Consider the following 26,723-nt stretch of genomic DNA (forward strand, 5'->3'; position numbering starts at 1 on the left):
GGCTACTTCACTCATCTTTGGCTGTAGCAAGACATATCCCTGGGTGTTGGGACTAAGACTTTTTTGTTTATTTTTTAGTTTTTTTTTTGAACTTCTGTTGTACACATATAATTTGGTGATAATTGTTTTGGAAAAAATAAAAATAGAAAAAATTCTTTCTTTAAAGTACTCTGAACAGCACAATAAAAAAAATCACTCTTTGTGAATCTAGGATCTATACAAAAGTTATGATATGAAGATGGCAAGTTAAAAGTTATGGACTTTTGCTTCTGAAAGGGGAGATTGCTAATGTTTTAAGAAAGAATGACAACATGATCTAATCCTCTTTCCCACACAATTACCAATTTTATTCCAAATAATCACATAATTTAAAAATTTTCCTAAAACACTCTTACAAAAAGTAACCCCACTGTCATGAATTCTGGAAATTCCATTTTCTACATTAGTAGTACTTACTAAGTACTACTACTGATTCAGTTCAACTTAGTACTTACTAAGTTCCTCAGTGGACTCCTTTATTCCTCAGCTTAAGCATGTATATAGTGCTTCATAGTAAATTTGTTACTGATTTCATATTCTTTAAGCATACTGTAATAATTTTTATCAGGGAAATGAATTGAATTATACCATTTTTATGCATTTATTAAGATGATTAATGGTTTTTCTCCTTTACTCTTAGTACTTACTAAGTTGAACTGAATCAGTCCAAAAATTCCACAGCTTCTACAGATTTCATATTAAAAGTTAAAAAAAAATCTACTTTTCATGATAAATGACGCTACTGATAACTTTACTTGGTAGACTTTTAGTTACTTTGGCAATTTTCACAATCTTACAAATAAGCAACACACATATCATATACATAAAATAATAATAAGCCAGTCTAATGGTTTGCTTTGGAGGCCAGGGAGTTGCATTTTGTCAAACCCAAATTGAACAGAGTTGAATTTAGGTTAATACAGAGAAAGGCATGCTCTGGATGTGTTGTCCTTTGTAATTCTTGAAGCATCAGATGAATAGTAAAAAGTTCAAAGAGCTTCTTGTTACTCCTGTAAGAGAATAAGTACATTAACTTAGCGCACACTCTCAGGGAGTTTATCTGAAATGACAAGGAGAGATCATTTACTTGTAAATGTGAGCAAATGGCACCTGGCTCCAACATAGAGCAGAACATAGGTTAACTAAAGGATTAATATGCCAAGACAAACAAAACAGACTTTAGGAGATAAGTTTAAAGCCGCAAAGTATTCAAGGAAGAAGAGAATATGCTTTATAATCCTGAAAACTGCACCTTAGTCACTATTAAAATACTTGAGAATATTTTTTTTCCCCTCACAGCTAGAAAGAAAAATACTTGATCATCTTATTTTAAGTAGCAGAGTACTGGGTTATTTTCTGGCTTAGCTCCAACATACCTTTTCAACTGTCCTCCTTCCAATAATGAGTCAGTAATTTCATTTTCAATCAGAATATATCTGAAATATATTTCTTATTTCCTTGTCTCCATGTGTTTACATCTTGAGACTGTCAAATAACTTATGTAACCACCCACTTAATGCAAAACGATTCACATCTCTGTGCTATTAAAGCTTTATTTTAAGACCTTCTTGTGCATTATTCCCCACCCTCTTGCTGGAGCTTTGTTCTAGCTCTCCTTCTGAAATGAATGTAAGCTCTAACACATATCAATAGTAAAATGATTTGGCTCAAGGGAGTACATTAAAAAAAACAACTCTGAGACTACATAAAAAAAATCCCACAAATTAAGAGCTAAGACCCAATTAAACCTAAGTAATGTTACTGTAGCTTCGTGGCACCACAGGTAAATTATAGCAGGTCTTCCTGAGAATTTACCAAATGCAAATCAAGACAACCATGGTACAGTCAGTTTGCAAATGAAGGAAGACAATGAACTGATAAGCTTAACTGCTGCCAGTCCAAAACTTGCTGAGTATGAGATTACAATTTGACAATAATTTACTGTGATGTGATATTGTATGCTAGGCAACAAGGAGAACATAAGGACCCACTGTCACATATCTACAAATAATTTTAAGAGGTATTGTATTTACTGTTCAAGTATACTGAGGTCTGGTAAAACACCAAAGTTCGTGCCATGCAAATGACAGGGGAGGGGAAAGGGAAGGGGCAGAGGAGCTAAACCAAGACTGAAATTTTACTGTTATAAACATGAGATGAGACAGGTGCTTAATTTGCCTCAAAAGAAACATGAGACTCTACCAAGATTAAGAAAATAAAGCTTAAAATCTATGTCCTTTATTTATAATTTAATAACTGGTTATATCAATGTTTGCATCACGGGAAAAGAAGAAAAAATGCAAAAAGAATTACAACAAAATCCAATTAGTGGCATAACAAGCCCATGGTTATTTCCTAAAATAAAACCAGTTGCCAGTTATCATTTTAAATCTCTCCTGCTTGCTTCATTCTCATTCCCTAAATTCAGCTCAGTACATCAATAGGATCTGTAGACATACTTTTAATATCTTTTTTAATTTTCACCTGTGGTATTACAGAGTATCAGTGTGCAGTAGTTCACTCTGATACTGCCACTTGGATGCTAAAAACTGCTCTTTGTTTTGCATACTCTGTAGTATAACCTTAGATATAAGGTTCATTTAGCAGAAATGAACTACAGAAACAAGACATTCCTAGATAACGCTCGAATTCTCATTTGTCACTCAGAATGTATCTTAGACATGCATTAATATATAATGAATCTCAAGATTCTACATTTATTGGAACCTGTGACTTAATAAACAAAGTTGAGTCAGTAGAGGATTCAGAAAGGCCTAAATGATTGCAATAAGAGATCTTCCAATAAAAAACATCTTAGGAAATAAAAAATTCTTACTTGATTTTGGAAAGTTTCTGCAGAATAATACTGAGCTTTTCTAGGATTTGAAGATCAAGTTTTGGGGTTCGAAGTAGCACAGAGCAAGTACGAAAAAATAAAGTGTTGCTACAGGCTTCCAGGAAAGGCTGCAAGGATTCTGTAAAACAAATCACCAGTGCTTCGCTGTTAGGGTGTAGCTAAAAGGAAACTGATAACAAACCAGAACTATGTGAGGTATTCATAAATACTAATTTGGATTTTCATTCTTTTCATACCTAAACTTTGAGCAAAAATACTGTCATTTGAAAAATTAAAACCTCCACTGGCTCTTGTTGAACAATGCAAACCAAAGACAAGACTATTTTCCCTAATATCCAACTTCCACTAGGTAGTATTTAGCAGAAATCCCATGTTTGGAAGAATGGGGAAAGATCATTTCTTCAAAAAGTTCCTAACAGTAGGCTGAGGTTAAATAATTAGCAATAAGAAATATTTGTGGATAGCAATTTTTTAAAAAACCTTACATTTAAGAATTTCATTTAAGTGTCAATGACAATTTACATAATCAATGGCTAGGGAATAACTTTTATTTTTGTAGAATATTTTATTTTTTAATTTTTTAAAATTTTATTATTTTTTTTTTTTGGTGTTCCAAGATTCATTGCTTATGTACCACACCCAGTGCTCCATGCAATACATGCCGTCCTTAATACCCACCACTAGGCTTACCCATCCCCCCCACCCTCTCCACCAATGGAATATTACTCAGCCATCAGAAAGGATGAACACCCAACTTTTGTATCAACATGGATGGGACTGGAGATTATGCTGGTGAAATAAGTCAAGCAGAGAAAGTCAATTATCATATGGTTTCACTTACTTGTGGAACATAAGGAATAACACGGAGAACATTAGGAGAAGGAAAGGAAAAGTGAATTGGGGGAAATTGGAGGGGGAGAGGAACCACGAGAGACTGTGGACTCTGGAAATAACTCTTTAAGGACAAAAGCCAAAGGGTGAAAAGATTCATAAAAGGTTGAAAAATTTTACAAAGTATAAAATTTTTTTTAAAGATTTTATTTATTTTTATTTATTTTTTTTTTTTAAAGATTTTATTTATTTATTTGACAGAGAGAAATCACAACAAGGCAGAGAGGCAGGCAGAGAGAGAGAGAGGGAAGCAGGCTCCCTGCTGAGCAGAGAGCCCGATGCGGGGCTCGATCCCAGGACCCTGAGATCATGACCTGAGCCGAAGGCAGCGGCTTAACCCACTGAGCCACCCAGGCGCCCCAAAGATTTTATTTATTTATTTGAGAGAGAGAGAGTGAGAGAGAGAATGAGAGGGGAAAAGGTCAGAGGGAGAAGCAGACTTCCCATGGAGCTGGGAACCTGATGTGGGACTCGATCCCAGGACTTCGGGATCATGACCTGAGCCGAAGGCAGCTGCTTAACCAACTGAGCCACCAGGCAGCCCCAAAGTATACAATTTTATTGTCTGTTAAAAAAAGTTACAAAACTTAAAAGGCAAAAGCTCTAAAAGACAAAAGCAAACAAAAGGGAAATGTCAAACTTGAAGCAGAGACACTGAGAGGAAATCCCCCTGTAATATATTTACTAGAAGACTGATACTGTTAAAAGAAGCTCTTATAAATTAGTAAGAAAAAGATGGACCTAACATTTTTAGTAATGAACAAAGGGCACAAGCAAGAAATCACAATGGAATAAATACAGAAAAAATATTCAACCTCTGTAGGAATAAAAGAATTAGAATTTGACAGATTTGTATCAAAAGGCTTATAAGCGAGTATATGCTTTGATTTGGCAATTTTGCCTCTAAAAATGTGTCTGAGTCAAATGTATGCAAAGGTTTGAGAATAAGGACCAGTAAAGTTTGCAATAGTTAAAACTAAAAGATCTGTTAAAGAGGTTATAAGTTGAACACAATAATGTATAAAAATGCTTTGTAAGGTGTAAATCACTAATAATGGTAATTAGGAAACTTGAAGAGAAGAAAAATAATAAATTATGGCCTTTACAGTAGTTAAATTCCTATGTAAAAAGGCTCTGCAAAATTCAGAGGAGTGAATACAGGACTTTATTTCACAAGATAAATAAGTCAATAACAAAAAGGACAAAGGACATAAAAATATGATAGCTATGTATTCATCATTCTTTTTGAATCCATAATCACAGCTTAAAAGACTGTCTTTACTGAGTAAAATAAACTATTCAATAATGAAACCAACAAATCCACACTAGTAAAGTCAGAGCAATGTTGTGGTAACAGAAAATGAAAGGTGGTACATGCTAGCAGTGGAACGCAAGGGCAATGGTCACCTATCCTCTGCATGTTACCAAGTAGTAAAAAGTAGGAGGAAAAAATGTAATACTTTCCTCACAGCAGTCTAATCTAAGTACGGACTACACTTAGTTCACCAAAAGTCACATGTGTGTGTATGTGTGTGTGTGCACACGCGCGTGCATGCACATGTATGTATCTCAGTTACAGAATCTTCTTAGAGAATGAAAATGTAGGTTACAAATATAGCACACATAATCCACAAAGAACATTTATGATTACTTTTTTAAAGTAAGTTCCACACCCTGCATGGAGACCAACAACCCTGAGATCAAGACCTAAACTGAAATCAAGAATCAAAGGCTTAACCAATGGAGCCAGCTATCATTAGAAATGGACTGACTGAAATTTCAAGCTGCTTCATTAAAACTGACAGTCTTCTTTTTTCAGATCCTGACACATATGATTTATGTCAACTCTGAACAAGAAAGGTAACTATATTATATGGCTAACAGATTTTAAATCAGTGGATAAAGAAGAATCATCTAAGTCACTACCAAAAGTCCACTGAGGGTTCTTAATGTACCAACAATCTATGGCATTGATCTACAATATGTTCTCAATTTAAAAACCTAAAAACCACATTAAAAAGTTACAGTGTTTTTATTGTACAGTTGACCCTCGAACAATTTGAGTTTGAACTACATAGGCCCACATATACACAATTTTTTTCTCAATAAATACAGTAGAGTACTGTAGATGTATTTTTTCTTCCTTATGATGTTCACCTGATGTTCTTTAGCTTACTTTGTTGTACGAATATAGAATATAATACATGACATAAAAATAATATATCTAACATAAAATAATACATATAACATAAAAAATACGTGTTAATCAACTGTTTATGTTATCAGAAAGGCCTCAACAGTAGGCTGTTAGTAGTTAAGTTTTTGGGGAGTCAAAGATTATATGCAGATTTTCAACTGCATGGGGGATGGGTGCCCCAACCCCAGCATTAGCTATATAAAGTAGCTTGAAAGAGAGTATATCTTCCTTTATTTTATTATACTTTATATGTAAATCAAGACTTGGACTGAACAAAGCACACAAATTTAAGGGTTATTACCACCAAAAGACCCAAGTAAATACTGCAAATAAAAGTGAACTTCCTGGGGTACCTGGGTGGCTCAGTGGGTTAAAGCCTCTGCCTTCAACTCATGATCTCAGGGTCCTGGGACAGAAGCCCGCATCAGGCTCTCTGCTCAGCACAGAGCCTGCTTCCCTCTCTCTCTGCCTGCCTCTCTGCCTATTTGTGATCTCTCTGTCAAATAAATAAATAAAATAATCTTTAAAAAAAAAAAAAGTGAACTTCCTTGTATGACCTGTATAATGGAAAAAAGCCAAGACCATCCAAAAACTTTAATATATCAGCACATTTAAAATGTGAAGCTTATAAAGGTCTTTTAGAAGTAAAACAGATTCACTGGTTTGATTTCCAACCATACTTTTAAATCTATGAGAAAGGCATAAAAAGAAAGAAAATTCTGATATTCTTATATGCATTGTATTAAGTTTAACTCTAAGAAACACTGCAGTTTTAACATTTTTTCATTACTCTGATGTTCATATATATCTTTTAAGCTTAGAAGAACTTCAATTTGGATAAAGGCGGCTAGTACAAAAGTGGGGGGGGGGGATTGAAGGCCCAATAAGCCAAATGACTTGTTTTCTAAAATTCATGTAACGCAGGATAAATTACTTCGCATGATTCCTACATTCTTCACTAATTCACTGATTCCTACATTAAAATGGAAAGATAAAAATGGTTGATAAAATTTCTCTCCCCTAATACTTAGTCATAAGGATCAAAACTTTAAAGCCAAAAAACTCCCCCAAAACCCTCACCTACAACAACCAAAAAAGGGGCTTCTTAGAAGTTGAAGTCACAAACCTTAAAAAATGTTCCAGGATATAAACAAAATTATAGAGTAGGAAGAGTTGGAAATATGGCCAGGGTCCTAGCCCTCCTTAACAATATCTTCCATATCATATACTGGGGTTGAAAAAACCTTGGGAATTCTTACCAATAGCCCCCAAACCTGAAGAAGAACAAACTAAAGAGCTATTGTTACCTATTCAATCTTTTGACTGGAAAACAGAGAAAGGGGCTGACTGCCAGGGGTCTATCTGAAAATAATATTCCTGAGTACAGACTTCAGTGTAGTGTAGAAGCCAGTCTAAAGCCAAAAGAATTTCTCTGTGGGAACAGGATACTCATACCACCCACTTTCCTAACTAGGTGAAATGAACCAAACAAGATATTTAGTCAAATCTCAGAAGTAAGAACAGTCTTGAGAATCTAACAGCATGTTATTACTACATCCATGGGGCACTGAAAAAACATATATATTAAGGAAAATGGCTTTTAAACTGTAGCTTGGAAGGGAGAAAAGAAAACTGGACTTGGCTATGGTAGTAAGAAGAGAGTGCCCCATGCCTTTTATGAGGACACACACAGAAAGTGTGGACAAGGCGGTCCAATCTAAAACAAGAGTAGAAACAGCGTGGCAATCTGGCATACGTATTACATAATCAATCAATCAGTCAATCAATCAATCAATAAGAAAGGATTATGGCAATGCACAAGACAATAAAATGTAAAAGAAAACACAACTCAAAAAACAGATTTCCATAAGACTTTTGAATTATATTTTAACCTATATATTAACCTAATAAAAACATGGCTAGCCAATAAAATAAGAAAAGATGGTCAACAAAAAGATTTTAAAAAGACAGAATTTAAAAACCACCATTAAAAAAACGTATATTTAGGGGTGCCTAGCTCAGTTGATTAAGTATCTAACTTGATCTCAGGGTTGTGAGTTCAAGCCCCGCATTGAATAAAGTGCCATCCCAATCAAATCAATGTCATCCCAATCAAAATTCCACTGGCATTTTTCAAAGAGCTGGAATAAACAATCCTAAAATTTGCATGGAACCAGAAGAGACCCCGAATTGCTAAGGAAATGTTGAAAAAGAAAAATAAAACTGGGGGCATCAGATTGCCTGATTTCAAACTTTACTACAAAGCAGTGATCACCAAGACAGCATGGTACTGGCACAAAAACAGACACATAGATCAGTGGAACAGAGTAGAGAGCCCAGATATGGACCCTCAACACTATGGTCAAATAATCTTCGAAAAAACAGGGAAAAATATACAGTGGAAAAAGACAGTCTCTTCAATAAATGGTGCTAGGAAAATTGGACAACTATGTGTAGAAGAATGAAACTTGACCATTCTCTTACACCATACACAAAGATAAACTCGAAATGGATAAAGGACCTCAATGTGAGACAGGAATCTATCAAAATCCTGGGGGAGAACATAGGCAATAATCTCTTCGACATCGGCCACAGCAACTTCTTTCAAGACCTGTCTCCAAAGACAAAGGAAACAAAAGCGAAAATGAACTTTTGGGACTTCATCAAGATCAAAAGCTTCTGCACAGCAAAGGAAACAGTCAACAAAACAAAGAGGGAACCCACGGAATGGCAGAAGATATTCACAAATGACACTATAGACAAAGGGCTGATATCCAAGATCTATAAAGAACTCCTCAAGCTCAACACATACAAAACAGATAATCACATCAAAAAATGGGAAGACATGACAAGACACTTTTCCAAAGAAGACATACACAAATGGCTAACAGACACATGAAATAATGTTCATCATCACTAGCCATCAGGGAGATTCAAACCAAAACCACACTCAGATACCACCTTACACCAGTTAGAATGGCCAAAATTAGTAAGAGAATAAACAACAAGTGTTAGAGAGGATGTGGAGAAAGAGGAACCCTCTTACACTGTTGGTGGGAATGCAAGTTGGTGCAGCCACTTTGGAAAACAGTGTGGGAATTCCTTAAGAAATTAAAAATAGAGCTACCCTATGACCCTGCAATTGCACTACTCGGTATTTACCCCAAAGATACAGATGTGTGAAAAGAAGGGTCATCTGTACCCCAATGTTCACAGCAGCAATGGCCACAGTTTCCAAACTGTGGAAAGAGCCAAGATGCCCTTCAACAGATAAATGGATAAAGAAGATGTGGTCTATATATACAATGGAATATTATGCCTCCATCCGAAGGGACGAATACCCAACTTTTGTATCAACATGGACAGGACTGGAGGAGATTATGCTTGAGTCAAATAAGTCATGCAGAGAGAGTCAATTATCATATGGTTTTGCTTATTTGTGCAGCATAAGGAATAACATGGAGGAGGTTGGGAGATGGAGAGGAGAAGTGAGTTGGGGGAAATTGGAGGGGGAGACAAACCATGAGAGACTGTGGACTCTGAGAAACAAGCTGAGGATTCTGGAGGGGAGAGGGGTGTGAGGGTTGGGTGAGTCTGGTGGTGGGTATTAAGAAGGGCACGTATTACATGGAGCACTGGTTGTGTTACATAAACAATGAGTCTTGGGACACTGAAAAAAAAATTAAATTAAAAAAAAAAATCTGTGTATAACTTCTGACTCCCCAGGACTTAACTAATGGCCTACTATCCAGCAGAAGTTTTACCAATAACAAATGGTTTATTATCAGATACTTTGTATGCAATATGTATCAGACACTTTTTCTTTTTTAAAGATTTTATTTATTTATTTGACAGACAGAGATCACAAGTAGGCAGAGAGGCAGGGAGAGAGAGAGGAGGAAGCAGGCTCCCTGCTGAGCAGAGACCCCCCCGATGCGGGACTCAATCCCAGGACCCTGAGGTCATGACCTGAGCCGAAGGCAGAGGCTTTAACCCACTGAGCCACCCAGGCGCCCCCAGACACTGTATTCTTACAATAAAGTAAGCTAGAGAAAAAAGGGTTAAGAAAATCATAAGAAATTAAAAGAATTATTCACCACAATCAAGTGGGATTTATTCATGGGTTGCAGGGGTGGTCCAATATTCACAAATCAATGTGATACACTACATTAATAAAAGAAGGGATAAGGACCATATGATCCTCTCAACAGATGCAGAAAAGCATTTGATAAAATACAGCATGCATTCTTAATAAAAACCCTCAACAAAGTAGTTACAGATGGAACAGACCTCAATGTCATAAAGGCCATATATGAAAGACGCACAGCTAATATCATCCTCAATGGGGAAAAACTGAGAGCTTTTCCACTATAGTTAGAAACAAGACAGGCATGTCCAGTCCTCATCATTACCATTGGCGGTCTTAGTCTCAGTAATCAGACAACAAAATGAAATGAAAGGCATCCAAAGTGCCAAGAAGGAAGTCAAACTTTCACTATTTGGAGATGACATGATAGTCTATGTAGAAAGCCAAAAAGACTCCATCAAAATATTGCTAAAACTAATATATTAACTCACCAATGTCACAGGATATAAATTAATGTACAGAAATGTTGTCATTTCTATACACCAATAACAAAGCAGCAGAAAAGGAAATCAAGGAATCACCATTTACAACTGCATCAAAAACCGTACGATACCTAAGAATAAACCTAACCAAAGAGATAAATGATCTGTACTCTGAAAACTACAGAACACTTATGAAAGATGCTGAAGAGGACACAAAGAAGTGGGAAAAAATTCCAGGCTCATGGATTGGAAGAACATTACCATTACCACTACCATACACCATTGTTAAAATGGTGAAATACCTGAAGCAATCTACAAATTTAAGCAATCCCTATCAAAACACCAACAGCACTTTTCACAGAGCTAGAATAACCAATCCTAAAAATGTGTATGGAACCACAAAAGACCCTGAATAGCCAAAGCAATCTTGAAAAAGAAAACCAAAGGGACGCCCGGGTGGCTCAGTTGGTTAAGCGGCTGCCTTTGGCTCAGGTCATGATCCCAGCGTCCTGGGATCGAGTCCCGCATTGGGCTCCTTGCTCCGCAGGGAGCCTGCTTCTCCCTCTGCCACTCTGTCTGCCTGTGCTCTCTCTCTCTTTCTGACAAATAAATAAATAAAATCTTAAAAAAAAAAAAAAAAAGAAAAGAAAAAGAAAACCAAAGCTGGAGGCATCACAATTCCTGACTACAAGCTAAACTGAAAAGCTGTAGTCATCAAGATGGTAAGGTACAGGCACAAAAAGAGACAAGTTAATGAAACAGAATAAAGAACCCAGAAATAGGCCTACAACTAGAAGGCCAACTAATCTTCGACAAAACAGGAATGAACACCCAATGGTTATTTGCAACTTCAACAAATGGTGTTGAGAAAACTGGAGAGCCACATGCATAAGAATGAAAATGGACCACTTTCTTATGCCATACACAAAAATAAATTAAAAATTGATGAAAAACCTAAATGTGAGATAGGAAACTATCAAAATCCTCGAGAAGAACATGGGTAGCAATCTCTTTAACCTTGGCCCCAGCAACTTCTTACTAGACATTGCCAGAGGCAAGGGAAACAAAAGCAAAAAAGAACTACTTCATGAAGATAAAATGCTTTTGCACAGTGAAGGAAATAGTCAACAAAACTAAAAGGCAGCCTAAGAATGGGAGAAGATATCTGCACTGATATTATCAGGTGAAGACTAGTGCCCAAGACCTATAAAGAACTTCTCAAACTCATTATCCCAAAGACAAAGAATCCAGTTAAGAAATGGGCAGAGGACATGAACAGACATTTTCCCAAAGAAGACATACATGGCTAACAGACACATGAAAAGATGTTCGACATAACTCATCATCAGGGAAATATAAATCAAAAACCACAAGGAGATACCTCATACCTGTCAGAATGGCTAAAATCAACAACATAGGAAACAACAGATGTTGGTGAGGATATGCAGAAAGGGGTAACATCTTACACTGTTGGTGGGAATGCCATCTGGTGCAGCCACTCTGGAAAACAGTATGGAGGTTCCTCAAAAAGTTAAAAAGAGACTACCTTACAATCTAGCAGTTGCACTACTAGGTATTTACCCAAAGGAACAAAAGTACAGATTCGAGGGGTACATGCACCCCAATGTTTATAGCAGCATTATCAATAATAACCCATATATCTATATAGGCTATATATGCATATATAGATGCACACACACAATGGAATATTACTCAGCCATCAACAAGAATGAAGTCTTGCCATTTCCAACAACGTGGATGGAGCTAGAATGTATTATGCTAAGTGAAATTAGTCTGTCAGAGAAAGACAAATACCATATGATCTCACTCATACGTGGAATTTAAGAGATAAAACAGAGGAATATATGGGAAGGGGGAGAAAAGAGGGTGGGAAACAAACCATAAGAGACTCTTAATGAAAAACAACAAACTGAGGGTCGATGGAGGGGAGGCAGGTGGAAAATAGGCCAAATAGTGATGGATATTAAGGAGGGCACTTGTTGTGATGAGTACTGGGTGTTGTTGAAGTCACAAATCACTAAAATCTACTCCTGAAACCAGTATTACACTACATATTAACTAACTAAACTAACTACTTAAACTTAACTAGAGTTTAAGTAAAAATTTGAAAAGAAAGAAAGAAACCATAGGAAGACAAAATACATCTACAGTACTATATTTACAGAAAGAAAAAACAATCCATGTAGAATCCATGTAGGCACAGTTCAAACCTGTGTTGTTCAAGGGGTCAACTGATGTATGAAATGGTAAATGAACAAAGAAGTGGATCTGCAGATTGAAAAAGCACAATAGTGACCCAGGAAAATTTGCTTCAAAACATTCAATAGCAAGATATACCCTAAACTTCAAAGATAAAATAGTCATTAGCCCCTTAAGCAAAAGGATAAGTTATCACTAACGGAAAAAAAATCAGACTGTCTTTTCACTTCTCTGTAACAGCAAAAGCACAGTTTGCAAATTTTTGAATAAAAGAAAGCAAGCTTTATACCTCTATACTCAGCACTTCCTTAACTGGGGAGGAGGGGTGTGGGACTCACATGGGAGAGGGAACAATTAAGAGATTATTCAAAAATAAGAACACAGAAATGTAGAAGTTATGGTAAAAGAACTATTCCTGAGCACTGAATATAACTGAATGCAAAACTAATGTAAAGCAAAGTAGTAAGAAAATCAACATGAAGCACATTGCAAATTATGGTCACAGAACAGAATGAAAAATATAAACTGTGATAATGTAAAAAAGAAAAAAAACAACTAAAAAGTCAGGAAGTCAAGGAAGGGGAGATGGAAAGTTCACTAGTGCTGCTGTCTTCATCTTTCCTAGCCAGGAGTCAATAAATGTCTAAAACTGAAAACAGTATTTAAAAGACAGGATACACTAAAATGACTAATATAGTAGGGTGCCTGGGTGGTTCAGCTGGTTGAGTGTCTGACTTGTGGTTTTGACTCAGGTCAGGATCTCTTGGGTCAGGGACCAAGCCCAGCATCAGGCTCCATGCTCAGCATGGAATTTGCTTTGGATTTCCTGCCTCTCTCTCTCCCTCTGGTCCTTCCCCTGCTTACTTACTCTCTCTCTCTAAATTAACTATTTATCTAGTTAATTAATTTTTAAAAATGACTACTAAGGTAAATTTTGTTATATTATTTTACAATTAAAAAGAGAAAAAGAGAGACTCAATGCTTTTTACCTTTTCTTAACAGAAAGAATTTGTGATATAAAATATTTATAACTCAAATCCATTTCATTTTTCCTGTTAAATAGATTTCAGTAAGCTAACTGAAATTTTAATAAAAACTTGAAAAAAAACAGATTTCATTAAGTACATGTATAATATCATTTCTGTAAAAATATTTTCATCTGTTTATCTATTCATCAATATTTTCATATGTACACAACTACAGAAAGGTATCTGAAATAACATTTAATGATGGTCGTTTCTTTTTTTTTAAATTTATTTGACAGAGATCAGAAATAGGCAGAGATCATTTCTGTAAAAGTATTTTCATCTGTTTATCTATTCATCAATATTTTCATATGTACACAACTACAGAAAGGTATCTGAAGTAATATTTAATGATGGTCGTTTCTTTTTTTTTTTTTTAATTTATTGGACAGACAGAGATCAGAAATAGGCAGAGAGTTAGGCAGAGAGAGAGGGGGAAGCAGGCTCCCCACTGAGCAGAGAGCCTAAGGCGGGGCTTAATCCCAGGACCCTGGGATCATGACCTGAGCGGAAGGTAGAGGCTTAACCCACTGAGCCACCCAGGCACCCCAATTATGGTCATTTCTAAATGATAATTTGCATGGTGATGTTTAAAAAAAAACACGCTTTTACATTTATCCTTAGCCTCATCTTTTTTTAAGTTCTAAAAGCTTTTTATTTATATTTAATTTCTAAGTTGTGGTTAAATATGCAAAAAACTTACATTTTAATCATTATTAAGTTACAGTTAGTATTAAGTACATTCACATTGTTGTGCAACCATCCATCTCTAGAAATTTTCCATCTTCTCTAAAAGGAACTGTATCCAATAAATACTAACACCCATGTCCATCTGTCCCCCAGCTCCTGGCAACCAACGTTCTACTTTCTCTCTTTATAGATTTGACTATTTTAGTATCTTGTGTAAGTGGAATCATATAAAACTTCTCTTTTTGTGTCCAGCTAATTTCACTTAGCATAATTCCTCCAGGTTCATCCAAGTTGTAGCAGGTGTCAAAATTTCCTTCCTTTTTAAGGCTAAATGATATTCAATTTTATGTACGTACCACATTTTTCCATGCTTCTTTCAAGATTCTTTCTTTGACTTCTGACAGTTTAATTATCATGTGTCTTCACTGTGAGCTCTTTGGGTTTTTCTGAAGTTCACTGAGCTTTGGAATTCGGTGAGCTTCTTAGATTTGTAAAACTATGTCTTCCCTCACATTTGATAAGTTTTCAGCCACTATTTTTTCAAATAGATTATTGAAGGAGCAGGGGGCACCTGGGTGGCTCAGTGGGTTAAAGCCTCTGCCTTCAGGTTATTGAAGGAGCAGATTATTCTGCCCCCTTCTCTCTCTTCTTCTGGGACTACCATGATATGTATATTGATCAGCCTGATGATGTCCCGTAAGTCCCTTAGGCTCTGCTCTGTTCCCTTTTCTTCATTTTTCCTTCTTTTTGCTCCTCAGTCTCTGTAACTTAAAATGCCCTGTCTTTAAGTTCACTGATTCCTTCTTGTGCTTGTTTATTAAATCTGCTGTTGAAACGCTCTAGTGTTTTTTGGTTCAGTCACTGTATTTTTCAGCTTGAGAATTTCTATTTGGTTCTTTTTTATTAAACTCCAGCACTTTGTTGAAATTTTCACTTTTTCATACACAGTTTTCCTGACTTCTTTTGGTTCTTTGTGTTTTCTTTTAGCTCTTGAGTATATTTAAGACAGTTGCTTTAAAGTCTTTCCTGAGTGAGTTTCTTTGCATGCTTCTTTGGGGATATTTTCGCAAGATTTAGTTATTTATTTTTTTGAATAGGCCATGTTCCCTTTTTTTTGTATGTCTTATAATTTTTTTGCTGAAAACTTATCATTTGAGTGCTCACTTCGGCAGCACATATACTGAAAACTTATCATTTGAAAAATGGCGACCTTTCCTAGTCTTTGCAGACTAGTATGGAAGATCTTCTTCATTAATTAGCAGTACCCTGGGCCCTTGGGAATAATGCAAAGTATAGGCCTAGGGTCTTCTCAGGTCTTTCTTAGGTATAAATCCTATCAGGGTCTATAAGGGCGCTTTTTCTTTTTTTAAAAGATTTTATTTGTTTGAGAACAAGAGATAGAGAGTGAGCGAGCATGAATGGAGGGAGGAGCAGAGGGAAAGGGAGAAGCAGGTGCCAGGCTCAGCACAGAGCCCGATGTGGGGCTCAATCCCAGGACCACGAGATCATGACCTGAGATGAAATCAAGAGTCTGATTCTTAACTGAATGAGCCACCCAGGCACCCTGAGTGTGCTTTTTCTTTTTCCAATTTCCCCTGGCTGCTTTTAAATGTTTTAATTTCCCAGAGTCTCACCCCAGCTTATTCTCCGCACCTCAGATGTTGTACTATACTAGTCTGTCCATAATTTCTTGTCCCAGGCATATGCATGTCTACAGTACCCTGCAGCTTTCAAGTGCCATGGTGCCTACCACTGCCCTTCTCAGACTTCAATCTGAGATCCAAACTATTTATAAATGTCCTAGTCCATGCTCTGAGTCAGGCAAAGAGAGAATCCAATCCTTTGGACCACCCAGATAGGCCAGAATATTTCAAACTTGTTCACTCTGTCTTTTCTATATGAGGGAAAGAGTAATTAATTGAGCTACTTCCTCCCATCTGCCCTGTACCACACCAGCAGTGGGGTGGTGTAAAGGCAAAAAAAGGTAACAAAAGGGGTGCCTGGGTGGCTCAGTGGGTTAAGCCTCTGCCTTCGGCTTGGGTCATGATCTCAGGGTCCTGGGATCGAGCCCCACAACCAGTTCTCTACTCAGCGGGGAGCCTCCCCCCAACACCCACCTGCCTCTCTGACTACTTGTGATCTCTGTCAAATAAATCAATTTTTAAAAATCTTTAAAAAAAAAAGGAGAACAAAATTTCCTAATGTTTTGAATACGGCTTTTTTGGCATATACATTAGGTTGACTGCTACAGATCTTTGACTAGTTTTCAGAGCCCCTATAAAGTTAATTTAGTCAGTCTGTAGTTGTTAACTTGATATTTCTGTGAAGGAATGAAGGCCTGGAGCATCCTAGTCTACCACCTTGCTGATGTCTGTCTCCACCTGAATTTTAAAATAATAAACCTCTACCTTCCAAATAAAGACTTTGAAGAAAACAGAATTTTTAGTGCCTTTATCAAACAGATTATTGTTTCTCTCTTAAGAGGTAGGCACTTCCTAGAACTGGTTCAGGTGCAAGACAATGCCATCAGAAACCCAAATTCTTCATTTCAGACTCTGTTTATTCACGTTATAATTCATGGTCAAAAGGCTCTAGAGGACAAGGCAAAAAGAAGGGTGTAGTGTAGGGACAGTGCCAATAATCTGTTCCCTCTTATCAGAAAGTCAAAATATAGAGTTTCCTAGAAACTCTCAGTGAACTTCCAACATCCCTCTCACTGGCCACACGTGTGTCACGCACATGGCCATTCCCGCCAATGAGAGGGCTGAGTAGGCGAAAGAGAAAGGGATGGGAATGGTGATGGGGCAGCCAGTCCATAAGGTTTGCCACAAGAGGCTAAATTACCTCCTGACAACAATTTTTTTCAATGCTTTCTTGAGTCACAATATTTTATATAATTTTGTAGTTCATAGCTTGGTGGAAGGTATTTAAATCTTCAATTTGAAAGGATTACCGGAAGACACAATCAATCTCAGTTATAGGTTATTTTCAGTAGTAAGGGGAAAGTGATATAAGAACTGCCTGTATCAACATTATACTAATATTTGACAAAATACTATATTAGCAAGCAACTTAAGAAAATAAACACATTCTTATTAATTAAAAGTCAATCACTTAAATCTCACAAGAGAATTATCTATCTAAGATCTGCCAAGATTTCAAAAGCAGCTGTTTGTTTCTAAAAAGTATATGCTATCAGCAATTCAGTACAATCTTTGGTAATGATTACCCTGCCTATGTTAAACATCAATCTGTTGGTAACTAACTAAAGTACTTTATGTAGTTTTTATGCTAAGAATCTAAGTCCTTATTTTCCAAATAGCAGCTATTTTAATCTTTTCATAATTCTAAGGCAAAGTGATAGATCAGAATAAAATTATTAATCAGAATTAATCAGAATAAAATTATTTTAAAAGCAAACTCTCAGCTCTCAGATATACATATTAGCATGTTATTACATGGGACAAAATATATAATTTTTGGATAGTAAGGCTTTTTAATTTCTAGTTCTGATGTTTCAAAAGTTATAACATGGCTGGGACACCTGGGTGGCTCAGTTGGTTAAGCATCCAGCTCTTGATTTCGTCTCAGGTCATGATCTCAGGGTCCTGAGACTGAGCCCTACATCAGACTCCATGCTGAGTGTGGAGTCTGCTTGGGATTCTTTCCCTCTTCCTCTCCTTCCCACTCTACTCCTCCCCCTACTTGTGTACTCTTTCTCTCTCTCTCTCAAATAAATAAATAAATCTTCAAAAGTTATAATATGGCAACATTCAATGTCAACCAAAAAACATCAGCTACCCATCCTTCCTAAATAAAGGTCAATAAATTCCTAAAAAGGAAACAAAAACAACAGTAAGAAGGATATCCACAGGTAATTTTTTGAAAACACCCAACTCTACATAAATTCCCCTCTTTAGTTTTTTCCAAGTCTACCTTCATTCCTTTATGGAACAAGGCGGGCTATAAAACACACTGAAGATTTCCTATTTCTTGAAAGATGACTGGGAGTTTGTCAGGGGCCTGAGGTGAGAGAAGTGTTAGTCCAGGGACAAAGGCTCTTTTTGGAGCAGGACAAACCCAAACAGAGTTCCTAGCCTGCTTAAATCCCTGTTCTTTCCTCTACTTGTCCATTCCTGAAAGAATTCTAAAGCTTCCCCCTCTATCCCCACTTTCTTTTTTAATCCCTGGGACACAGTGAGTGCTGACACTACTTTCTGGTCTGGAATCTCTCAATTCTAGGGTCCTAAGTCCAAGGGAAGCTTCTCTTTTTCTGAAAGACTAATTTATTCCTCATCACCACCTTGGCCATAGCCATGTGACATTAAACAAGTCATTTAATTTCTCAGAGCGTCAGGTAGCCATTTATCTACAGGAATACCATGTTTTATTCACTTTATTTCACTGGTATTGTGAGTTTTTGTTTTTGCTTTACTAATTGAAGGTTTCTGGCAACCCCATTTCAGCAAGTCTCTCAGTGCCATCTTTCCAAAAGCATTTGTTCACTTCGTATGTCTGTGTCACATTTTGGTAATTTTTTCAATATTTTATTATGATTTTTGACTATTACTATATTTGTCACATAACCTGTCATCAGTGATCTTTCATGTTACTATTTCAATTGTTTTGGAGTGCCACAAACCACACCAATATATAAGATGACCCTGTGTGATCTGACTGCTCCACCAACCAGCCATTCCCCTACTCTGTCCATCTCCTCAGGCCTCCCTACTCTCTCACACAACACTACTGAAATTAGGCCAATTAATAACCCTACAGTGGCCTCTACATGCCCAAGTAAAAGGAAGAGCATACTGTAAAGGCATGTACAAAGCCAAGATATGTTAAAAGCTAAACATCTTGCACCAAACAGTTAGCCAAGCTGTGAATACAAAAGAAAAGTTCTTGAAGGAAATTAAAAATGCTACTCCAGTGAGTACATGAATGCTAAGATAGCACAACAGCCTGGATAGATGATCAAACCAGCCACAACATTCCCTTAAGTCAAAGTCTAAATCACAGCAAGGAACTCCTTTCATTGTATGAAGGCAAAGAGAGGTGAGGAAGCTGTAGAAGTCTGAAGCTAGCAGAGGATGGTTTATGAGATTTAAGGAAAGAAGCCATCTCCATAACATAGAAATGCAAGGTGAAGCAGCAAATGCTGATGCAGAAGCTGCAACAAATTATCCAGAAGATCTAAGTAAGATAATGAAGGTGGTTACACTAAATAAAAGATTTTCAATGTAGATGGAACAACTTCTATTGGAAGAAGATGCCATCCAGGACATCATAGCTAGAGAAGAAGTCAATGCACAGCTTCAAAGCTTCAAAGGACAGGATGACTCTCTTGTTAGGGGCTGACGCAGCTGGTGCCTTTAAGTTGAAGCCAATGCTCATTTAACATTCTGAAAATCTTAGGGCCTTTAAGAATCATGCTAAATCTACTCTCCTGTGCTCTGTCAACGGAACAACAAAGCCTGGATGACGGCACATCTGCTGACGACATGGTTCACTGAGTGTTTGAAGCCCACTGTTGAGACCTGCTGCTCAGAAAACTCCTTTCAAACTATTACTGCTCACTGACATGCACCTGGTCACCCAACAGCACTGAAGGGAATATGAAGATTAACGCTATTTTCATGTCTGCTAACACAACCACTATTCAGCAGCCCCTGAATCAAGAAGTAATTTTGACTTCCAGGTCTTATTATTTAAGAAATACATTTTGTAAGGTTATAGCTGCCACAGATGATGATTCCTCTGATGGACCTGAGCAAAATCAACTGAAAACCACCTGGAAAGGATTCACCATTCTAGATACCATTAAGACCATTCATGGTTCAAGAGAGAAAATAGCAACAGGAATTTGGAAGAAGTTGATTCCAATCTTCTTGGATGACTTTCATGGAAGAGGTTCAGGATTTCAGTGAATGATACAATTGTAGAGGTGGTGTAAATAGCAAGAGAACTACAATTAGAAGTTGAGCCCAAAGATGGGACTGAATTGTTGCAATCTCATGATAAAACTTGAATAGATAAGGCTTTGCTTCTTATGGACGAGTGAAGAAGGTGGTTTCTTGAGATGGAATCTAGTCCTGGTGAAGATGCTGTAAAGATTGTTGAAATGACAACAAAAGATTTAGAATATCACATAAACTTAGTTGATAAAGCAGCAGGGTTTGAGAGGATTGACTCCAATTTTGAAAGAAGCTCTACTGTGGTTAAAATGCTATCAAACTCTACAAAGAAATTGTTCATGAAGGGAAGAGTTAATCGATGTGGCAAACTTGTCTTATTTTAAGACATTTGCCTCAGCCACCCCAGTCTTCAAGAACTACCACTCTGGGGGCACCTGGGTGGCTCAGTGGGTTAAAGCCTCTGCCTTCGGCTCGGGTCCTGATCCCGGGGTCCTGGGATCGAGCCCCATATTGGGCTCTCTGCTTGGCAGGGAGCCTGCTTCCTCCTCTCTCTCTCTGCCTGCCTCTCTGCCTACTTGTGATCTCTGTCAAATAAATAAAATATTAAAAAAAAAAAAAAACTACCACTCTGATCAGTCAGCAGCCATCAACAAGGTGGCAAGACCATCCACCAGCAAAAATATTACAACCAGGGCGCCTGGATGGCTCAGTTGGTTAAGTGACTGCCTTCGGCTCAGGTCATGATCCTAGAGTTCTCGGATGAAGTCCTGCATCAGGCTCCCTGCTCGGTGGGGAGTCTGCTTCTTCCTCTGACCCTCCCCCTTCTCATGCTCTCTCTCTCTCTCTCTCAAATAAATAAAATCTAAAAAAAAAAATTACAACCTACTGAAAGCTTATATGATGGTTAGCAGTTTTTAGCAATAAAGTATTTTTTAATAAAGTATTTTTTTAATTAAGATATGTACATAGGGTTTTTAAAGATATAATGCTACTGCACACTCAAAAGACAACAGTATATTGTAAACGTAATCTTTATATGCACTGGGAAACCAAAAAATTCTTATGACTCACTTTATTGCAATATTCACTTTTCTGCAGTAGTCTGGAAGCCAGCCTATAATCTCCCAAAGGTATGCCTATATATGCAAAATAAGTAGCTGAACTAGAGGAGCAGTTCCTAACTCAGTGACTCATGCCATCTTTTTACGACAAAATATTTTATAAAACATTTTCAACATTTCCTTTAAAATACAAAGGAAAAGAAAAAAGAAAAACTAATTTATAATAGTGTACTATTTCAATATGTCAGTGCTTAAAACTGTATTATAAGACATAATAAAGTAGTCAGATGCTTGTATCTGTACAATGAATCAGCGGGAATGAAACAAGTATACATGCAAACTGGTACCAACCAAAGTCTCAAATTAATGATGGAAAAAAAGGAAAGAATTCTATGGTAGGCTAAATAGCAGCCCTTCAAAAGATGTCTACATCCTAACCACTAGCACTTGTGAATGTTATCTCAAGACAAACACTTTGCAGATGTCACTAAAGTAAGAATCTTGAGGTGGAGAGATTATTGTGGATCATCCAGGTGGGCCTAAACACAATCACAAGTGTCCTTATAAAAAGGAAGCAGAGGGAGATTTCAGACAGCGGAGGAAATCACTCCCAGGTCAGGTACCCGCCCTTGTGCCTTAATACCCACTGAAATATGTTAAATTAGTCTGCCTTTCCCATACCTTCCCAGGGAAACCACAAGAAAGTTTCCTGCTCTCAGTTCCCCTGCTGACTGACCCTGGTGCTTCCCCCTATGTGGCCCTGCAGCATGGAATGCCCCCCTGCAGTTACAAACTGTAAGAATAAAGAATTTTTTTTTTAAATTTCTTTTCAGTGTTCCAGAATTCATTGTTTATGCACCACACCCAGTGCTCCATGCAATACGTGCCCTCTCTATTGCCCACCACCAGGCTCACCCAACCTCCCACCCCCACCCCCGTCCTTTCCAAAACCCTCAGTTTGTTTCTCAGAGTCCATAGTCTCTCATGGTTCGTCTCCCCCTCCAATTTCCCCCAACTCACTTCTCCTCTCCATCTCCCCATGTCCTCCATGTTATTTCTTACACTCCGCAAGTAAGCAAAACCATATGATAACTGACTCTCTCTGCTTGATTTATTTCACTCAGTATAATCTCTTCCAGTCCTGTCCATGTTGATACAAAAGTTGCGTATTCATCCTTTCTGATGGAGGCATAATACTCCATAGTATATATGGACCATATCTTCTTTATCCATTCGTCCATCGAAGGGCATCTTAGTTCTTTCCACAGTTTGGCAACTGTGGCCATTGCTGCTATGAACACTGGGGTACAGATGGCCCTTCTTTCCCTTCTTTTCACTACATCTGTATCTGTGGGGTAAATACCCAATAGTGCAATTGCAGGGTTACAGGGAAGGTCTATTTTTAACCTCTTAAGGAATCTCCACACTGTTTTCCAAAGTGGCTGCACCAACTTGCATTCCCACCAACAGTGTAAGAGGGCTCCCCTGAATAAAGGATTTTTTTTTAAAATTTTATTTACTTATTTGACAGACAAGTAGGCAGAGAGGCAGGCAGAGACAGAGAGAGGAAGCAGGCTCCCTGCTGAGCAGAGAGCCTGGTGTGAGGCTCGATCCCAGGACCCTAGGATCATGACCTGAGCTGAAGGCAGAGGCTTTAACCCACTGAGCCACCCAGGCGCCCCTGAATAAAGGATTTTTTAATGATGGTTACCTCCTGATCTGTTGGCCTCACCATACTTGAATAATAATAAAACCTACATTTTCAAAATGACCTAAGAGGCAGAGATTAGAGTAATATAGCCATAAGCCAAGGAATGCCAGCAGCTATCAGAAGATGGAGGAGGCAAGGGACAGATGGTCCCCTAGAGGCTCTGAAAGAAGGGTGGCCCTGTTAGTGCCTTGATTCTGGCCATGAAACTTGTCAGACTTCTGGCTTCCAGAACTCTAAGAGAACAAATGTCTATTGTTTGAAGCACCAGCTTTCTGGTAACTTGTTATAGCAGCCACAGAAAAGTGATACAAACAGCAACATGTCCACATCCCAGGGGAAAGCAGAAACAAGAAGAAAGATGTTTAGTTAATGGCACACACAAAGTAAAATGGAAAGGAAGAAAACTGAATATTTCAGTTGTTACAGTAAATGTAAATGCTAATACTAAGACTAGGAGCTGAATGGGTTATCATAAGTGAGACTTGTTCATTATTTTCCTTTGTGATGCAAACAAACAAAATCAGCAATACATTCTATGAAAAACATCCCCAGAGAGGAGGCGAGACAGCAGAAGAACAGGAGAGCTCATCTCATACGGCCCCTTGAATTTAGCTAGGTAATTATCAAATCATTTGAAATACCTGTGAATTCAACCTGAGATGTATGAAAAGAATTGCTGAAATTCTACAATAGAAAAGCAACCATATTTTGCAAGGTAGGAGGTGTGGAGAAGTGAATCTAAAGGGATATATGGGAAGATAAAGGGCAGGAGGGGAGAGCCTCCAAAAGCTGACTACCAGAAAGTAATTAAAGCCCAGAGCACAAAATCAGAACCTTCAGAAGTCTGCTCTACTGAGAGATGCTCCTGACTGAAAGGTGCTCAGATGGCGAAGCAGGGCAGAATCCTAGGTGGAATAGTGTGGTCCCAGGATCCCTGGGGTCAAAGAAAGGGGATGTCTGAGCAGGAGCAGGGAAAGGGGATGTCTGAGCACTGGAGCAGGGAAAACAGTTATGGTCAGCAAGCCTGGAAATGGGCTCTCAGCTCAGTTGGCCATAAACCTTGAACCACGGCACAATCCAGGAGCAGCTCTTTGTGGGGAGAGGGGGACAGAGGGGCCTGCAAAGGGCAAAAACACAGGGACCCTCTGCCTTCTCCCAGGAGGATCAATGTGGGCATGCACCACAAGAGCCTGCAGAGTTTGGCACACACAAAAGTGAAGACTGCTTATCCCTGAGGATTTACTGAAGAAAGGGGACCATGCTCTTTCAGCTCTGGGGCTGGAGATGAGGCTTGGTCCTTTTTATTTTCATCCTCTACGGAGGCACAGAAAGCCTCCAGGGAGCAAAGGACACAGAGCAACTGGTAGCAGCTTACAATGAGCCCAGCCACCTGGCAAGGGGTGGTGCAACTAACTCCACTCAGGCAAAGACACCTGAGAATCAGCGCAGCAGGCCCTGCCCCCAGAAGACCAGCTGGAACAACAGGTGAACACCAAGTTTATGGAGCACTAGGGGAAAATTGTATATAGAATTTGAGGGTTTTTTTTCTCATGATTCATTTATCTTTGTTTAAAATTTTCCTTTTCTTTTTTCATTTTCAACTAGTTTCTTATTTTATCAATTCTCTGTTTTTAAGTCTTTTTCTAACTTTCATTTCTTACATTTACATTTTTAGATACATTCTCCATTTCTGGCTTCCTTTACTGTATTCATCTTTCGTATATATGTAAGTTTTACTTTCTTTACAATATTGGATTTAGTGTCTTCTAAAAACAGACCAAAATACACCCAAGACCAAGTCATCACCCTGTTTTGTCCATCTGGGAGACTACAGTCTCTCTCCTCCACCCTTTTCCTTTCTCTTTTCTTTTTTACTTTCTCACCTCTTTGGATTTGTTTACTGTGTATTTTGCTTGGGCCATAGTTATTTTTTATTTTCTTCTCTCGTTCATCCATTTTTCTCTGGGCAAAATGACTAGAAAGAGGAATTCACACCAAAAGAAAGAACCATAGGTAATACTCTCTGGTACCGATGTAATTGATGTTGATATAAGTAAAATGTCAGAGCTAGAATTCAGGATAATGACTAAAAAGTTACTAGTTGGGCTTGAGAAAAAGCATAAAAGACACACTAGAGAATCTCAGTGAAGAAATAAAATCTAATCAGGCTGAAATTAAAAATGCTTAAACTGAGATGCAGTTTAAATTAGATGTTCTAACAGTTTAAATTAGATGTTCTAACAGTTTAAATTAGATGTTCTAACAGATGTTCTAACAGGTTGGGAAAATGAGGCAGAAGAGAAAGTAACACAGAAGACAACTTGATGGAAAAGAAGAAAGCTAAGGAAAAGACAAATAAACAACTAATGGACCTTGAGGGGAGGCTTTGAGATATCAGCAATACTATAAGTGAAACAATATTAGAATTACTGAGGTCTGAGGAAGAAGAAAGAGAGAGGAACAGAAGGTAAGTTTGTGCAAATCATAGCTGAGAATTTCCCTAATCTGGGGAGGGAAACACATTTAAATAAAAAAGGTAGGTACAAGCCCCTCCCCCAAAATCAATAAAAATAGAATCAACACCATTGACAGATGAAAGGATAAAGAAGATATAGATATATATATATATATACACACACAATGGAATATTACTCAGTCATCAGAAAGGATGAATACTAACTATTTACATTGACGTGGATGGAACTGGAGGGTGGTATACTGAGCAAAATAATCTGAGAAAGACAATTATCATATGGTTTCACTCATATGTGGAATATAAGAAACAGTACAAAGGCTCATAGGGGAAGGAGGGAAAACTGAATGGGAAGTCATCAGTTAGGGAGAAAAACTATGAGAGACTCTTAACTCTAGGAAACAAACTGAGGGCTGCTGGAGGAGAGGTGGTTAGAGGAATAGGGTAATTGAGTGATGGTCACTAAGGAAAAGCAAGTGATGTGATAAGCACTGGGTGTTATATGCAACTGATAAATTATTAAATATTACATCTGAAACTAATGTTGTACTAAATGTTGGCTAATTGTATTTAAATTTTAAAAATCCCATGAACAAATGTAGTTTATTTTAATAATCTAAAGATTATCATTTTTATTACCTATATTAATCACATGATCCTTTTTTTGGTCCATAGATACAAAAAGTTCATTGACAAAATTCAACATCCACCTTTAAACATAACTGTATGGAATGATGAATATTTTCTTAAAATGATAAGACATATGTATCTCAACCCAAGTCAGCAACACTTTGTTTAATGAAACAACACGAGAAACATTCTCATGAAAATGAGGACTAGATGAAAATGTTTACTATCATTGCTATTATTTAGCATTGTACTAAAGGTGACACACAAATTTAATGAGACAAATAAAATTATAATTTTATTTTAAATAAATTTATTTTATTTATAATTTTATTTAATGAGACAAAATTATAAAGATTGTTATATATATAAAGATTATAAAGATTGTTAAGGAAGGTAATAATATTTACAGATAATATGACTGGAAATATATCTGGAAACCCCA

The 26,723-nt window shown here is 37.4% G+C and overlaps 1 protein-coding gene across 5 annotated transcripts in view; it reads right to left on the reverse strand.

Annotated features, from left to right (window-relative positions):
- Nucleotides 1-328: 328 nt before the first annotated feature.
- CCDC138 (coiled-coil domain containing 138) overlaps nucleotides 329-26,723 on the reverse strand; it is a 128,462-nt gene continuing 102,067 nt past the window's right edge. For all 5 annotated transcript variants that reach the window (XM_045981534.1, XM_045981533.1, XM_045981532.1 and 2 more), the window contains 2 exons: nucleotides 2,876-3,014; nucleotides 329-1,049 (listed from right to left, as the gene is read on the reverse strand). In XM_045981534.1, the coding sequence (XP_045837490.1) occupies nucleotides 884-1,049; nucleotides 2,876-3,014 (305 nt within the window). In that variant the 3' untranslated portion in view covers nucleotides 329-883. The remainder of the gene's footprint in view (nucleotides 1,050-2,875; nucleotides 3,015-26,723) is intronic.

Source organism: Meles meles, chromosome 16 (genome assembly GCF_922984935.1).
Source record: "Meles meles chromosome 16, mMelMel3.1 paternal haplotype, whole genome shotgun sequence".
Classification (NCBI taxonomy): Eukaryota; Metazoa; Chordata; class Mammalia; order Carnivora; family Mustelidae; genus Meles; species Meles meles.